The following is a 15,034-nucleotide window of genomic DNA, read 5'->3' on the forward strand; positions in this document are numbered from 1 at the left end:
AACATCATCGACATCGAAAAGCGGTGTCGATAACGAATGGTCGGCTAGAGGTTGTTTCTTTTCAGGGATTTGTTGTGTATTTTGTGGGTAGTCGACCGATGTAGTTTTCGTTAGCAATGGTCGACTGGAGGTGGTAGAAGGCAATGAATGGAGGAACTGGCCATGAGGGTTTGGATCATACCTCTTTGTGGTTCGAATGGTGGTGGATGTACTAGAAAACAGTTGGCTTAGTGGTGGATATGGAGGATTATGACGGGTCGTGAAGAGGTTACCGTAGGTGGTTACCGACAACGTGGGTGGAACAGGTTGGTGGGGTTGGCGTCGGACCTTCGGTAAAGTTGATTGGCGATGGTCCTGATGATTTTTTACAACGAGAGGCGTCATTTTTGCGTATTTTGATGACTTTGTGGTGGAACTCGCACCTGCCCCAAAACTTTTCGTTTGTGATGAAAAAACTAAAATATATTGGCCATGTTTTATTCTTAATTTATAAATAAAAACAAAAGTTAATTAATTAAAAAAATATATAATCAATTTAAAGGTATAGAGACCAAATCATTAAAAAATCTAAAACTAGAACAATAATAGAAATATCAAATATTTTCGGACAAAAATTATAATCTGTTGACAACCACAAGTACCATTTTTACAATCTTGTCAAAGTCTAAACTACATTTTATTTGTCCTTTAATGCCTACCCACATGTTTTTTGTTTTATTTTCGTAGACTCTATTAATTATATACGTACACATTTTTGATCTTATCGCATCATAACGAACTTTTTGATTCCAGTGATGATTAAACAAACAACTTTTCATATAAAAAATCACTTGGTGACCACGTTTTAATAAAAAAAATGTCAGGAATGTATCGCTTGACTTATTATATAAGTTAATAAAATACTTATCTATTAAGTTATCATCTAAAAGAATTATATCAAAGAACCTTTAGTTTAGCGGTTAAGAGTGATTTTTCAAATAACAAGTTATGAGTTCAAGATTTCTAAGAGATTGAGGATGATATTTAGGACTAGGTAGGCAGGTTTACGAACAAAAATTAAAATTATCATTTAAATTCACAATGAAAAATAAATTAGATATTAGAAAATGCAAAATATATATGAAAATTTGAGCATTGGATAAACCCACATTTAGAGAATTACTTCATGGGTTACAACACAAATAATTATGAGACGATAACATCTTATATTCTTGAAATGGATATAAAACGTAGTGTCATGTATGATTTGGTGAGTAAAAGATACAAACATATGAGTTGAAATTTATTCGTTCATTTTGCCCTAATGGAAAAAAGCGATATCATTGAGCTCCTCGGTGATTTGATGTTGACATTGTAGTGTTAGGCCCATCTAGGACTAAATTCATGTGTTCAATTAGTAGTCTTATGAGGTCATCACAAATCAGGAAATAAAATTTTGGACAAGAGATTGATTTTAATCCATGTCTAATGTCCATACGATATCTTGCAGAACGAAGGAATATTTGATCATTTATCTTAGGACCGATATCCAATCAGATCAGAGTATGGAGTTGCTTTGGAAAGCGCATTTTAATGGTTGATTTAGAAGTTATACTTGCAATTGTAGTTATAGACTTATCCAAGTGGAGACTGTTGTATTAGGTGTCTAAGTCAATAACTAAACTGATATATACTTGAATTAAAAACAATGTCATTTTGGGTTGCCTTAAAAACTAGTAATTGACAGATTCACTTTGGGAGAGAGAGGTTGATTTACTGGTTTATTATAAGATTAATAAATAGCAATAAATAATTTTTTAATATGTTCCGAGGTTAATATATTATTTAGAAATAGTATTATTTAATTAATAATTAATAAAAATTAATTGGAATTAATTTTGGGATAATATTATTTCATTAATAATTAATCAAAGTTAATTGAAATTAATTTTGGGATTAATTGGACTAATTAAAAGTGTAAGGACCTAAGTTGTAATTGTTTAATAGTTGAACGAATTTTTTTTTGGAATATTCTAGGGATAACCGAAAATTTGAAGCCTCCTTAGGTTTCTAGATTAACCCTTAAGGATAATTAGGAATGTGGATAATTACTTAATTTGAGATAATATTATTATATTCAGATTAGGGTTTTCAGAGTTTCCTTATTCAAGTATATAAGGAGCCTTAGACCTCATATTTTTGGCGACTCTTTTCTCAAGATGAAAAGCCGAAAATTCCATCCTCCCTCCTCTCAAGTCTTCTATTGCTAGGGTTTGGGTACAAACCATTAGAGACATAAGATTTCTGCTGCTTGCTTTCTGAAGTTTGTTCAAGAAGCCATTGTTGATTATTTACTACAATAATCAAAATGTATGTAAACTCTAAAACCCTTTAAGAATTTCGATTATAGTAGGGTATTCCTAGGGTTCTTGATGTTCAATTGTTTGTTCCAATCAATAAAGGAAACTTAGATCCAATAGGTTGCATGTGAACTTAGGGTTAAATTTTTCCGCCACATAACCACTTGGGTTGTGGTGACTTGGTAAGGCATGTGGAAAATATGGTGGATAACCTATTGACCCATGTTCAAATCCTGGCACTACTAAGCCCTTGTGGCCATGGAGGTTCGCCTGCAGTGACTCCAGGGCATGAGGCAAAGCCTCATGTTTGCAGCGGGGGATTAGTCGGTGCACAAAAGCTGGCCCGGAAACCCTCGTTAGGGAAGTTCCCTTTCCAAAAAAAAAAAAAAAATTTCCGCCACATATTTTTTGTAACTTATAAAACCTATCAATATTTTACTGAAACGTGAAATCAAATTAAAAATGATAAACCATGTGTGACATTTGAATGTCCATGTTGAGAACGCTTCAAGGCCCATTACATGAGAGGTAAATCATGGAACACTAACAATATTGTGGGTGTGCTAAATTTTAAACCTTATGCCCCTTTTGTGGAATTTCATACATAAACTATTAGACTATAATCACAAGTTAAAAACGTTATCAATAGGTAGAAAAGTAGTTGAAAAGTAAAAATGTTATTAATAAGCGATAACAATACACTTTTTAAAACAGTGTTGGGGAGTTTTGAGATTAACTTTATGTCCATTTTTAAAAGCTACCGATAAAGTGACCAAGTTATTGGAAAAAACGAGATGTAGATTTTTTATGAAAGAAAAATGAGTCAGATAAAGTTAGATAAGTGATAATGTCCAAGGAGAAAATGAAATTGGTAACGACGATGGGACAAAATTTGAGGAGGAAGTTTGAATTGGAAACACCAGTTAAGATCTAAATTTCCAGGGTTATTTTTGTTAGACGTTGAAAAAATGGTTTTCTATGTGATCGATTTAATGATGTAACTAGGAGTTGAAATTGGCATAAAAAACGTAAGAGGGGGAGCGGAGGAGATACAAAATTTGAGTTTGATGAGCTTGTTGAGCTCTTTTGTTTGTAATACGACCCTAAATAGGTGGTCGTAGGTACTTAGCAAGACGGGGGATTTCACAATTAGCTTTGCTATATAACATATGTAAAACATCAAGCTACATATAGGAATTGGTTCCATAAAAATGAATAGCTTAATGCCTAAAACAATCAATAATTTAGCTTGGATAATTTTGACTAACCGTCTTCCAACTAGAGATAAATTAGTGAATAGGGTGGTAGATTTTGAGTTGATATTATACGTGGTTTGTCATAATTAGGTGGAAAAAACAACTCATGTTTTCATTGATCGTGATATGTTCCATTTCTATTTGATTGATAATTAACTGGTTGCCGGTGTGACACTCCAGTTCCTCATACTTATTTAGTTCAACATTGGTTCTCTTGGTTGGATGCAGTTAAAGAGACATTGAATCAACGATCTTGTTTGAAAGTAGAAATGTTAAGAACTTTTTGGGTGATATGGACTTTTGGAACTCCGTAGTATTTGGTGAGCAAAAGCAAAGGAAATATACTATTTGATAGAATTGTGACATTTTCTCTTTTAATTTGTTGGTGCATTGAAATTCTAAAGTGAAAGTCAATTGGAGGTCATTGTTACAAAACCCTATATTTGCTATTATTTCCATTTATATTTTGCTTATTTTCTAGTATCTTGCTAGCGATAAATAAGATTCATATGTTCAAAAATGAAAATAATGGTATTTAAAAACAAAATATGGCTAGACTAGATATGTCTTATTTGCAGGATGGAAAACCAATCGGTGTGACCTTTATCCAGTAAAAATAAACCCAAATACCTTCTTCCAATAAATGTATGTTTATGATGTTCATTGATTTTCTATTACTTTTATAAAAATAATTTACTTGTAATTATTACCGATCAGTGTCTTCAAACATTTTAGATAATTGAGGTTTATATGAGTATCAAAAAAATCTTATGTTATGCAAAAATACAAGTTAGTAGATGTGTAGTGTACAGTCGTATAAGCTAGTTTGATTTTAGACACGATTAATAATAGAAAACATGTTTTGAATATCAATATGTCTTGGTTAATTTTCGGGATTGTATTAGAAAAACTTTTTGAAATATGAAATTCGACCCTATAGCCCGTGATTGTATGAATTCACACTTGGGATAATCCAAGAAATCAATATGAAGATAGCAAGCACATAATACATTTGATTTATTTCGTGTTTTTTGAGACAATAATTCGGTAGAGTAAAAATGTAATTTTCATATAACTCTTTGCAGAACTAAACATCTCTATATGTAGAAAAGAAGAAGAAAGTTAGATTAAGTTAATTTTGAAGCAAAAAAATAATTGTTCCCAACATTTGCATCGGTTCATTTATTTAGTGGGACCGTTGTCCCTGTATTATCACTTTGATTTATCCAAACCAAACATATACTCTGTATCTCTAAAACTCGTATAGTAGATATAATTTATCTCGAATTAGTCCCAATTATATTAAATTAAATGATAGAAACTAAAATTACCCATAATATGGATTGTAAAAACAAAGATGTACTGCTATGAAGCATATAACTACCATCAATGATATTGGTCCATTTTGATGGGACCACTAATATATATGCATAACTTTATCATGGTTCTCTCTTACAATGTAATCTTAAAAAAAACAAGCCATACGAATTTAGTGATCGACTTCTTAGTTTTGTCCTTATGGAAAATGTCTAAATAAAAAGTAACATATAAGTTTTTATTATCAAAAAAATGGCCTAACACTAATTATTTTTGCATTTCATCAATCATTAGTATATTTTGTTAATATTCTGCTGAAAAATAAATTGATTATAATAAAATATGGTACATTTGGTAAATAAAACCAAATCGATTAATAAAATATTACTTATTCAAACTAAAATCCATGATAAACAATTATCAAAACTTGAGGGTACAAAATAATATCAGTTAAAACTTTTGGACTAGTGATGTAATTTCTCTTATAAGTTTCAAAATCTTCACGAACACATATTATTTATTTTTGGGAGTGGGGGCATATATGCAGTTATACACAATATATTTTATATGTTTATATATACACACACATCTACATGTGTTAAGTCTATTCTAAAGTATTTGAAGATTGATTTCCCTTCCACTGATTCAGATTTGACTGCGAGGTTTGCTTCTTTCGCTAATTTAATTCAATTCGTTAATTTATGGTTTCGTTTTCGGATTTTATTCACCGTGTGATCATGATATCGTTGAATTTCTTCCCTTTCATTGGTTCATGTTATTGGCTATATAAACAGTACTTCAATTAGCTCTGTTTATGGTTATGTAATGTCCTAATGATATAGGAACGTTGAAACTCTTAGAACGTGAGAGTTAGTTTGAAGAAGCTCAATTTGAATATTTAGGGTTTTGGATTTCGTGAGCTTTTCACTTTGAAGTTTGATTCGTTTCTGTGATCTAAGTAAAAACTGCTTAACGAAAATCTGGGAAAAAAGCATGGTAGTAATGTTTTTAGAGGTTGAGGTCGCGGCAAATTATGCTTGGATTGAAAGCGGACTTTAGGGCTTGTAAGCATGTTAAAATATGGCACCTATGTTTTGGGAACTGTGTCCTTCCTCTGTGTGATAGGAATAAACTGTAAAAGCGTTGAGGAGCAAGAAAATCTATAAAGGGGGCATGAAATCTACAAATTGATTCGAATTTTTTCTTTTTAGCCTAAAATTATTGAAACTTTTGGCAGAAAATCTAGAAAAGGAGGGGTGTGGGTGTATGGCATCTGCTTTCTTCCTCCCTGGCTCTGTTAATAAAAGTATATTCTGATGGTTTTTTTGGGTATCTGAAATCATCTGTATTTGTTATGATGTGCTTTTTCTTTTGTGGCTGATGCTTAATTCTAGTCTTTGAAAGATTAAATCTGAAATTTGTATTTTACCTGTCAATGCAACTACTTAACTTTAGCCCCAATTAGACCATGAACCCCATATGAGTAGTGAGTAATATACAAGCTAGTGCACAATACTTGTTCATATACATGTATATATGTTTATATATCAGGTCCCTGTTATCATAAAAGGGGACTTGATGTGAGATAAGTGATTGAGGGTATCACATATAATCAATGCAATTCAGCAATTCTTATTCTCAACTTCAAATGCAATGTGTTTGTATTTTATCTTTTACTTCTTGTGTAATAGTATCATCTATCAACACTATTATCTTTACAAATCTTTTGGCAATACTAGATGCAGAAAGAATATCAGCATGTATTTTGATCTCATGTGTGTGCGTGTGTTTATTTTTAGGTTTATTTAAGTACCCATTGTTGTTGTGGGACCATGATAAAGGAGAATGGGAGTAATGTCCAAGTTACACATGGTGGAAGGATTCGGCGTCGTAAAGGTTCAAATGAGGTAACCATGCAACTATAATTGACTAATGATATAAATTATATAATTACATTTACAATTTATAACAAGTAAGTGCCTGGCTTCTTTTTCTTCATTAAGTCCTGTATGGATAAAGTGGCTGAATGGGTAAATGATGTATGTCTGGATAGAGCTTGTCCATATAAAGTCTGTTTCTTTTCAAGCCATTTGAACTAGACTAAATGACCCTTTTATCCTTACATTACGAACAGGTAAAGGCTTAGTGTCTTAATACATTAAAAGGCAGGTTTTTTTGGCTTAACCCATTAAGTCATTCTATCTGGATTGAGTAAGAAAACAACCATATATAGCTGTCAAGATTAAGTGCTCAACTCATTAAGCCATTAAGTAAAAAAGAAACAGTCTCTAAGACTTGTATAAAAGTTATAGATTTTGAGGTTTATCTGTAAAAATATCAGGTTCCAGGTGATGTAGGCCAATCAAATGGAAACAACCACTTGCTTGTAAATGATCAAAATAAGTACAGATCAATGTTGATTCGTGCTTATTCAAGTATCTGGATGATTGGTGGTTTTATATTTGTTGTCTACATGGGGCATCTTTATATATGGGCCATGGTTGTTATTATACAAATCTTTATGGCAAAAGAGCTCTTTGGGCTACTAAGAAAAGTAAACGAAGACAAACAGCTACCAGGATTTAGGCATTTAAATTGGTAAGAAAAATACTTCATTTTAATTTTTAACAAAAACCCATATTTTTATTCTATTTAAAGATTCAAGATTATCAATTCTTACTTGTTATTTATTTTCAGGCATTTTTTCTTCACAGCGATGCTATTTGTATATGGTCGCATACTTAGTCAACGCCTGGTCAATACTGTCACAACAGACAAGTTTTTATATAAAATAGTGGGAAATCTTATCAAATATCATATGGTTACCTGCTATTTCCTTTATATAGCAGGTTGGTGTTATAACTATTATCAGGAAATTTACTGGAAAAACCATTATATTTTGGCCAATTTTTTGGTTCTCAACTACTTATACTTTTTTTTATAACATGTCAAAATGGTTAATTTGGAAATTATAAAACCTGATATAACAAAGTCAAAGAGTTTAATTTGGAAAAAAGTCTGAATCTTTTATGGTTTTATTTGGAAAAGTTAAGTATTAGTGGTTAAACCGCAAAATTACCCAAAATGTAATGTTTTTTTTTCGGTGTAAATTTGGCCAAAATTATTTTATTTTTTTGTTTACTAAAAGTTGATATATATGTTGTTGGTTTAGGTTTTGTGTGGTTCATTCTGTCACTAAAGAAAAAGATGTACAAGTATCAGTTTGGGCAATATGCATGGACACATATGATCCTTATTGTGGTTTTCACACAGTCATCTTTCACAGTAGCCAATATTTTCGAAGGGATATTCTGGTAATTTTATTTTAGTATATTAATGTTGTCATATGAGGTAAGATCCAACTTTCCTACATAGATCATCAGAATGAATAAATTAATTGTCTCACAGGTTCCTCCTTCCTGCATCATTGATTGTGATCAATGACATTGCTGCTTATTTTTTTGGATTTTTCTTTGGAAAAACACCTTTGATTAAATTATCACCAAAGAAGACATGGGAGGGATTTATTGGAGCTTCTGTTACAACAATTATATCTGCCTTTGTGGTCAGCAAATTCTCCTTTAAATTGTGGAATACATTTACTGTTATTATGTAATTTGAAATGATGACATTTTGTGTACCTTTTTGTTATGTGCAGCTTGCTAATTTTATGGGTCGTTTCCATTGGTTAACATGTCCCAGAAAGGTAGCTTAATTTATTTGTAAATCACTTTTTGTTTTAAAAAGTATATACTTTGGTATGATGGAATCAGGGATGGAATGAAACATAAAAAAAAACTTGTTTGTTTTGCCTGATGGGATGGAATGTGATTCCTTTCATTTTGTTAATTTTGATTCAGGTGTGTTCTTTTTCATTCCATCACGGAATGGAATGCAAAATTGCAACATAATACATTTTTATCTGTGTAATTTTTAATGACACAGAACAAAAAAAAATCATTTTATTATAACTTATTTGGGTTTTAAAGAACTTTTATGTTCAGTTTCTTATTGTTGTAAAAATAAAATTGTTAAATATAATTAAACTAATATATAGCATAGCATTTAAATTATATATTGTATGTACATACTACATATAACATAAAAATTCATAATAAAATCCATTCCATTCCTACGGGCTAACCACACATTGTCACAAAATGTAATGACCAATTCCATTGCAGCATACATTCCCATTACGTCCAACTCCAACCAAACACACCCTAATTATTATTATTATTATTATTCAACACATTGATTTTATAAATTGTTGTGCAGGACCTATCAACTGGTTGGCTCCAGTGTGACCCCGGCCCACTTTTTACACCAGAGACCTTCATTTTACCTGGATGGCTTCCTGAATGGGTAACATAAACATGAATAGAATTACCAATTCCATTCCTTCATTTCCTAGTTATAAAATTATACAGTTCATGAAAAGTTTGTTTTTTCCATCATTTACACAAATGAGAGAGGATCAGAACATTGAACAAAGATCAAATTCCTTCATTAACGGAATTTCTGAATTCCAACGGAAACCAAAACACCGGAATGGAATTTGATTTTTTTTTTCTCTCTCCCCTTTTCAGTTTCCATGGACAGAGATGCAAGTTCTACCAGTGCAATGGCATGCATTGGGACTTGGACTTTTTGCTTCAATTATTGCACCTTTCGGTGGCTTCTTCGCTAGTGGTTTCAAAAGAGCCTTCAAGATCAAGGTCCATAATCTATTAATCTCTACATTTATTTTTATTTTATAAAATCCAAACCATATTATATTATTATTATTATTTGTAATTACCTAATTTAATTTATTCTCTTCATTTGCTATAGGATTTTGGGGACAGCATTCCTGGACATGGTGGAATGACAGACAGAATGGATTGTCAAGTACGTCCCATTAGAAATTCAAAACATTTCTTTATTTCCATATTTATTTATTTTTAATGTTAAATGCAAGAAAAGAAATAACAACTAACTTTGATTTACTCATGCAGATGGTGATGGCTGTCTTTGCATACATCTACCATCAGTCATTTATTGTAGCTCAAAGCGTATCAGTTGGGATGATTTTTGACCAGGTATATGCTATTTATAAATATATTTAAAAAAAATAATAATTTGTATTAAAATAATTATTGTACTAATGTAAATATTTGTATTCAGATTGTGATGAATCTGTCATACGAGGAGCAAAAGGTGTTGTACAATAACCTAGGACAAATACTACAAGACAGGCAGTTTGGTGAATCTTGAAGAAGATAACAATTACATTTTTGATTTGTACTATGTTTGACTTTTGTTATGATCGTTTTTTGTGGTATTGCATCATATCATACAATACATATATGTGCACATGTGTATAGTGGTTGGTTGCTCTATCCCCTCTTTAAAAAAATGTAGATGGAAATGGAATCAAACAAACACACATGTATCCATCCCATTATTTTTGTATCATTTTCAACTTTTCTTACTTTCTCTTTTTAATTTATACTATCATATATTATCAATCAATGTAAAAAATTATGATCCTTCTCAATTCATCACCCTTTTCATTTTAGCTATTATCTATTTCACTCACCGAGTCAAGTCAATTACATAAATCATCCATATTTGAAATCATTCTACATGTAAAAAACCAGCAATTCATATTCGTAATTAGGTTTCAATGAGGCATTCCAACAATTTATTCCCTTCTTCTACTACCCTAACAACATACTCAACTACACAATTCCATGCAAAATAATCAGGAACAATTCCCTTTTCCACCATCTCCATAAACAACATCAACCCCTTATGCAAATCCCCTCTCTTACAATACCCATCAATCAAAGGACTATAACTACCCGAATCCACCTCCCAACCTCTTCCAATCATATCCTCCAAAAATAGCATAGCACTTCCAACTTTACCCTCACCACAAAGCCCATTAATCAAATCCCCAATAATCAAAACATCAGGAACATAACCACATGACACCATCACATCCACAATCTCAAAAGCATCTCTCACCATGTTTTCTTCACAAAACCCTCGGATCAAACTTATATAAACAAGAACACTTGGGACTCCACCTTCTAGAATCATCTCATCGTATATCTTTTTCGCATTTCCCATTCTACCCTCCTTGCAAAATGTTAATATCTCTTTGCTTCTATCAACACTTCTCGGAAATTTTGTCCCCATCTTGGTTAAAAAGTCATGAGCCGAGTCAACTCGGTTTGCTTTATAGAAACCATATATGATGCTGTTATAAGGACTTATATGATTTAAAGAACCACTTTTACTATCCTCCATTACTTCCAAAATCTTATACCCATCTTCTACCCTTCCTTTTGAACAAAACCCACGAATTAAAATATCAAATGTATCAAAATTCCAAATGACCCCGACCCTTTTCATCTCATGAAACATATCAAGAGCCGAATCGAACAAACCCAACTCACAAAATCCATATATCAAAGAATTATAAGTGTCTGCATTTGGAAGGATACCCTTCAACTCCATCTCCTTTAAAAACCTATGTGCAGCCTTTGGTTTCTTGACTTTACAGAAACCCTTCACAAGAGTGTTGTAAGCCACCACATCAATCTTGCCACCTTTCTTCTCTACCCTTTCTAAAACCTCCACTGCCTCCATGGCACGATTCTTGTTACATAAAAGTTCCATTATTTTGGTTATTGTGATGACATCAGGGACAAATCCAAGATTGAAACACTTTTCTAACATCACAAGTGCTTGAATTATGTTATCTTGTTTACAGTATGCGGTTATTAAGATATTGAAAGTGACACTGTTTGGATCTACTATCTCTTTCATCAAACTCCTGGCCCTTCCTACCCCAAGTTTCCCATTCTTGCAAAGAGCATGGAGCAAGGTGTTGTATATGACAGTGTTTGGGGGGATACTGTTTTTCTTCATGAATTGTAAAAGCTTAAAAGCATCTGATATGCGATTTGTCATGCAAAGTCCCTTTGTTAAGATCCCGAAAGTGTACATATCGCCTTTAACACCACAAGCCATCATCTTGTGTCTGTAAAAGCCTCTGGCTATGTCAATATCTTCCTTGACAAGAACATCGAGTATTGAGTTGTAGATTTTCAGGGTAGGTTTTTCTTTGAATCTTGAAACTAAGTCAAGAACATTGATTACTTGTCTGACCATTCGAGCGTTGCCTAACCCACGGATGATGGTTATGAAAACAGTATCGTCTGGGGGTGAGCCGATTGAGCTGGGCATTTCATCGAGCAGTTGGTGGATGGTGTCGAAATGACGAAAAGTACAGAGCTTGTGGACAAGAGCTCTGTAGGTGGATTGGGTGTGGGTGAAATGGGGGAGTTTGGACGCCCATCTGAAGGTGTTGAGAGCTTCGGATGCTGACTTTTGATCTAATATGAGGTGGGAAATCTGGTCATGGGTGGGAACAGGGGAGGTTATCGGAATGGATCTTGATTGGGTGTTGTAAAGTTTATGATTTCTTTTTGACCTGAAGAAGATGGATAGATTCTTTGACGAATTTAAGAAAGAGATCATGAATATATCAAATTCAAACTGAACAAGAGCAAATGACAACCGAAGAGGGAAGAATCCTTAAAAACTAAAATTCAACTCGTCATATGTTCTAGTCTTATTTTTATACAAATAAATTGTTGGAAAATGATCATTTATTGTGATTAATCCATATGTGACTTTACAACACCTGATCACATGGAATAACTAAGTCAAGACGACGACTCTTTATAGTCTATATAATAGTAATACGTATACTGTATACATACTAAAACCATGTCTACATTCATCAAAGTGTCATCATTTTCCTCTCCAATTATCACCTTTTTCCAAATTAATCTCATGTCAACATTTTCTCCACATTTTAACAACATTCAAAATTCATTATAAATCAAACGCTCATCTGAAATTCTTCTCCACATAGTTTAATTTCGAACGATTAAGCTTCAATTTTTGTAAAGTTCGATAATTTTTTTTTTGAATGATGGATTTGTTTGATTTGGTCAATTCGTTCATCGAGAAAGGCTGCGGCGTTGTTGTTGATGAAGAAATCGGAAGAATCGACGACGATCATAATCCCGATGACGATGAAGATTCTGATGTGGTGGAGAATACGATGAAGGATTCGCTGAAGAGATTATTTGCATTTGAGAACGGTGATGAAGCAAGAAGAAAGACTACATTAGAAGTTCAAAAGGCATGGCGGCGCGTGATCGAAACTAACTCATCGCCATCGTCGCCAGATCTAAAATGGCAGCTGATGACTCAGCTACGTCACCAAGGTTTCGACGCCGGTACACCTTCTTTCCTTGTGATACACTTTGGCTACCATTTTCATTTTTCTCCAAAGTTGAAGCTCTAAATTTACAATATTATCCCTATCCCACACATCATTACACCAATACTCCGTTAGATTTACGATTTCAAGCTCTCGAGAACATGATTTTCGATTCAGATTTTCTTTTTTTGGATATTAAATTTATAATGTATTATCGAACTGTAGTCTAATCAATGGTAAACTGAAAAATTTCAGTTGAAAAATATGTCAAAAGAATACCAGAATGTATATAATGTTTTTGATATTTTTAAGATAATTAGTTTGAGTTTAATTTGTGGGATTTTGTTAAAATATTAGTCATTTGTAAAATATTTTATTAAAATAAAGTTATGAAACTCATTTGACCCGTCTATTTTACCATCGCCAAATAAGTAAAATACATTTTGATTATCATAAAATAAATAGAGTGTTTTTTAGGCAAAATACATAAAAACAACTATATTTTGACTATTCTGTGTTTTAACCATTATACAGCCACCTAAATTTGATAATTTTTCTATATTGACCGGTTTGACATATAACATTAAAGTGGTTATAATAAAACGTTTTATCAAAATATAGTGGTTTTAATGGAATACTTAGTACCAAAGTTTGATTTTAATATTTTCACTAAAATGCTAAACTTTCACAAAATTTTATATTGTAACAATTTTAATCTTATATATCAAGTCATGGTATGTCAAAGTGGTCCACAAAGAAAAACATTTTACACTTAAGTGCTTTTGTTTGACGAAACTGAAATACAGTTGTTAAATCTCAAACTTTGACAAAAATTTATATGACTTTTATGTAATTTGTCTGTGTTTAAACAAATTGCATATGAATATATAGGACTTTGCAGATCAAAATGGAAAAGGAATGGCAAGGTTCCATCGGGGCGTTACGAATACATTGATGTTAATATAAATGGGACCCGCTACATGATTGACATATTGATAGCAGGAGAATTCGAGATAGCAAGACCAACTAAATATTACGTTTCATTGCTCGATGTTTTCCCTCAAATTACAGTCTGCAAAATCATCGAGTTCAAAAAAATCGTAAGAATGATGTGCGATGCGATTAGACTGTCTATGAACCAACAACAAATGCATGTACCACCATGGAGAAGACATGAGTACGTGCATGCTAAATGGTTCGGGTCTTATAAGAGATTTACTAACACCTATTCAACTAAAAGTATTACAGACTCGAATATAGATAGCAAAAAAGTTGTAAGTTTTTTGTCATTTTCGGAACAAAATTGCTATTGGAGTCGAAGAGAAGAGTTTGGTGGAAGGGAATTTTGTTTGAAAGTTGGTAATTTGACCATGGTTATGAATGGACCAACATAGCATGTTAATGTAATTTTTAGGGGGTAAAGAAGTGAGTGTGTAGTGTAAAGAAGGGTAAAGTATGGATCTAAAATGATTATTGTGATTTAAGATCATAACAATCAGTTTTTAGTATTTAATATAAAGTGATTAATTTGATTTTTTTTATTAATTATGTTGGGAAACCACATGTTAAGAATAAGTAATATTTCATCATAAAAAGGTTTAATGTTGTATCTAAGAATAGATTCACAATAAATAGCCATTTCTTAACCTTAAAAATACATATATGTAGTTATGTACCGTGTTTGAGAAATACAACATAATAACATTTTTTTACTAATTTTTTTAATAAAAGAAAAAACTTAATTTTTTTTATTAGCTGATGAAAATCGATAAATCCCGTAAGAAGGGTGAAACTTTTTGAAAAATGATTTTTATTTTAATCGTAAAAATGTGAAT

General features: G+C 32.1%; 3 protein-coding genes across 3 annotated transcripts; 2 read left to right on the forward strand and 1 right to left on the reverse strand.

Annotated features, from left to right (window-relative positions):
• Positions 1-5,443: 5,443 nt before the first annotated feature.
• Positions 5,444-10,385, forward strand: LOC145061931 (phosphatidate cytidylyltransferase 1-like). The gene is made up of 12 exons (XM_079009521.1): positions 5,444-5,574; positions 6,712-6,819; positions 7,254-7,510; positions 7,610-7,761; positions 8,085-8,226; positions 8,321-8,477; positions 8,571-8,618; positions 9,191-9,277; positions 9,502-9,630; positions 9,746-9,802; positions 9,910-9,993; positions 10,079-10,385. The coding sequence occupies exons 2-12, from the start codon at positions 6,745-6,747 to the stop codon at positions 10,166-10,168; spliced, it is 1,278 nt and encodes a 425-aa protein (XP_078865647.1). The 5' UTR covers positions 5,444-5,574; positions 6,712-6,744; the 3' UTR covers positions 10,169-10,385.
• A 121-nt stretch (positions 10,386-10,506) lies between these two features.
• On the reverse strand, positions 10,507-12,590 carry LOC145061930 (Pentatricopeptide repeat (PPR) superfamily protein). The gene has a single exon (XM_079009520.1). The coding sequence runs from the start codon at positions 12,443-12,445 to the stop codon at positions 10,571-10,573; it is 1,875 nt and encodes a 624-aa protein (XP_078865646.1). The 5' UTR covers positions 12,446-12,590; the 3' UTR covers positions 10,507-10,570.
• Positions 12,591-12,750: 160 nt separating this feature from the next.
• Positions 12,751-14,740, forward strand: LOC145061932 (uncharacterized). The gene is made up of 2 exons (XM_079009522.1): positions 12,751-13,215; positions 14,091-14,740. Exons 1-2 carry the CDS (start codon positions 12,903-12,905, stop codon positions 14,591-14,593), a joined length of 816 nt encoding a protein of 271 aa, XP_078865648.1. The 5' UTR covers positions 12,751-12,902; the 3' UTR covers positions 14,594-14,740.
• The last annotated feature ends 294 nt before the right edge of the window (positions 14,741-15,034 follow it).

The sequence above is a fragment of the Lactuca serriola genome, chromosome 7, assembly GCF_051521515.1.
Source record: "Lactuca serriola cultivar US96UC23 chromosome 7, Lser_US96UC23_V15, whole genome shotgun sequence".
NCBI lineage: Eukaryota > Viridiplantae > Streptophyta > Magnoliopsida > Asterales > Asteraceae > Lactuca > Lactuca serriola.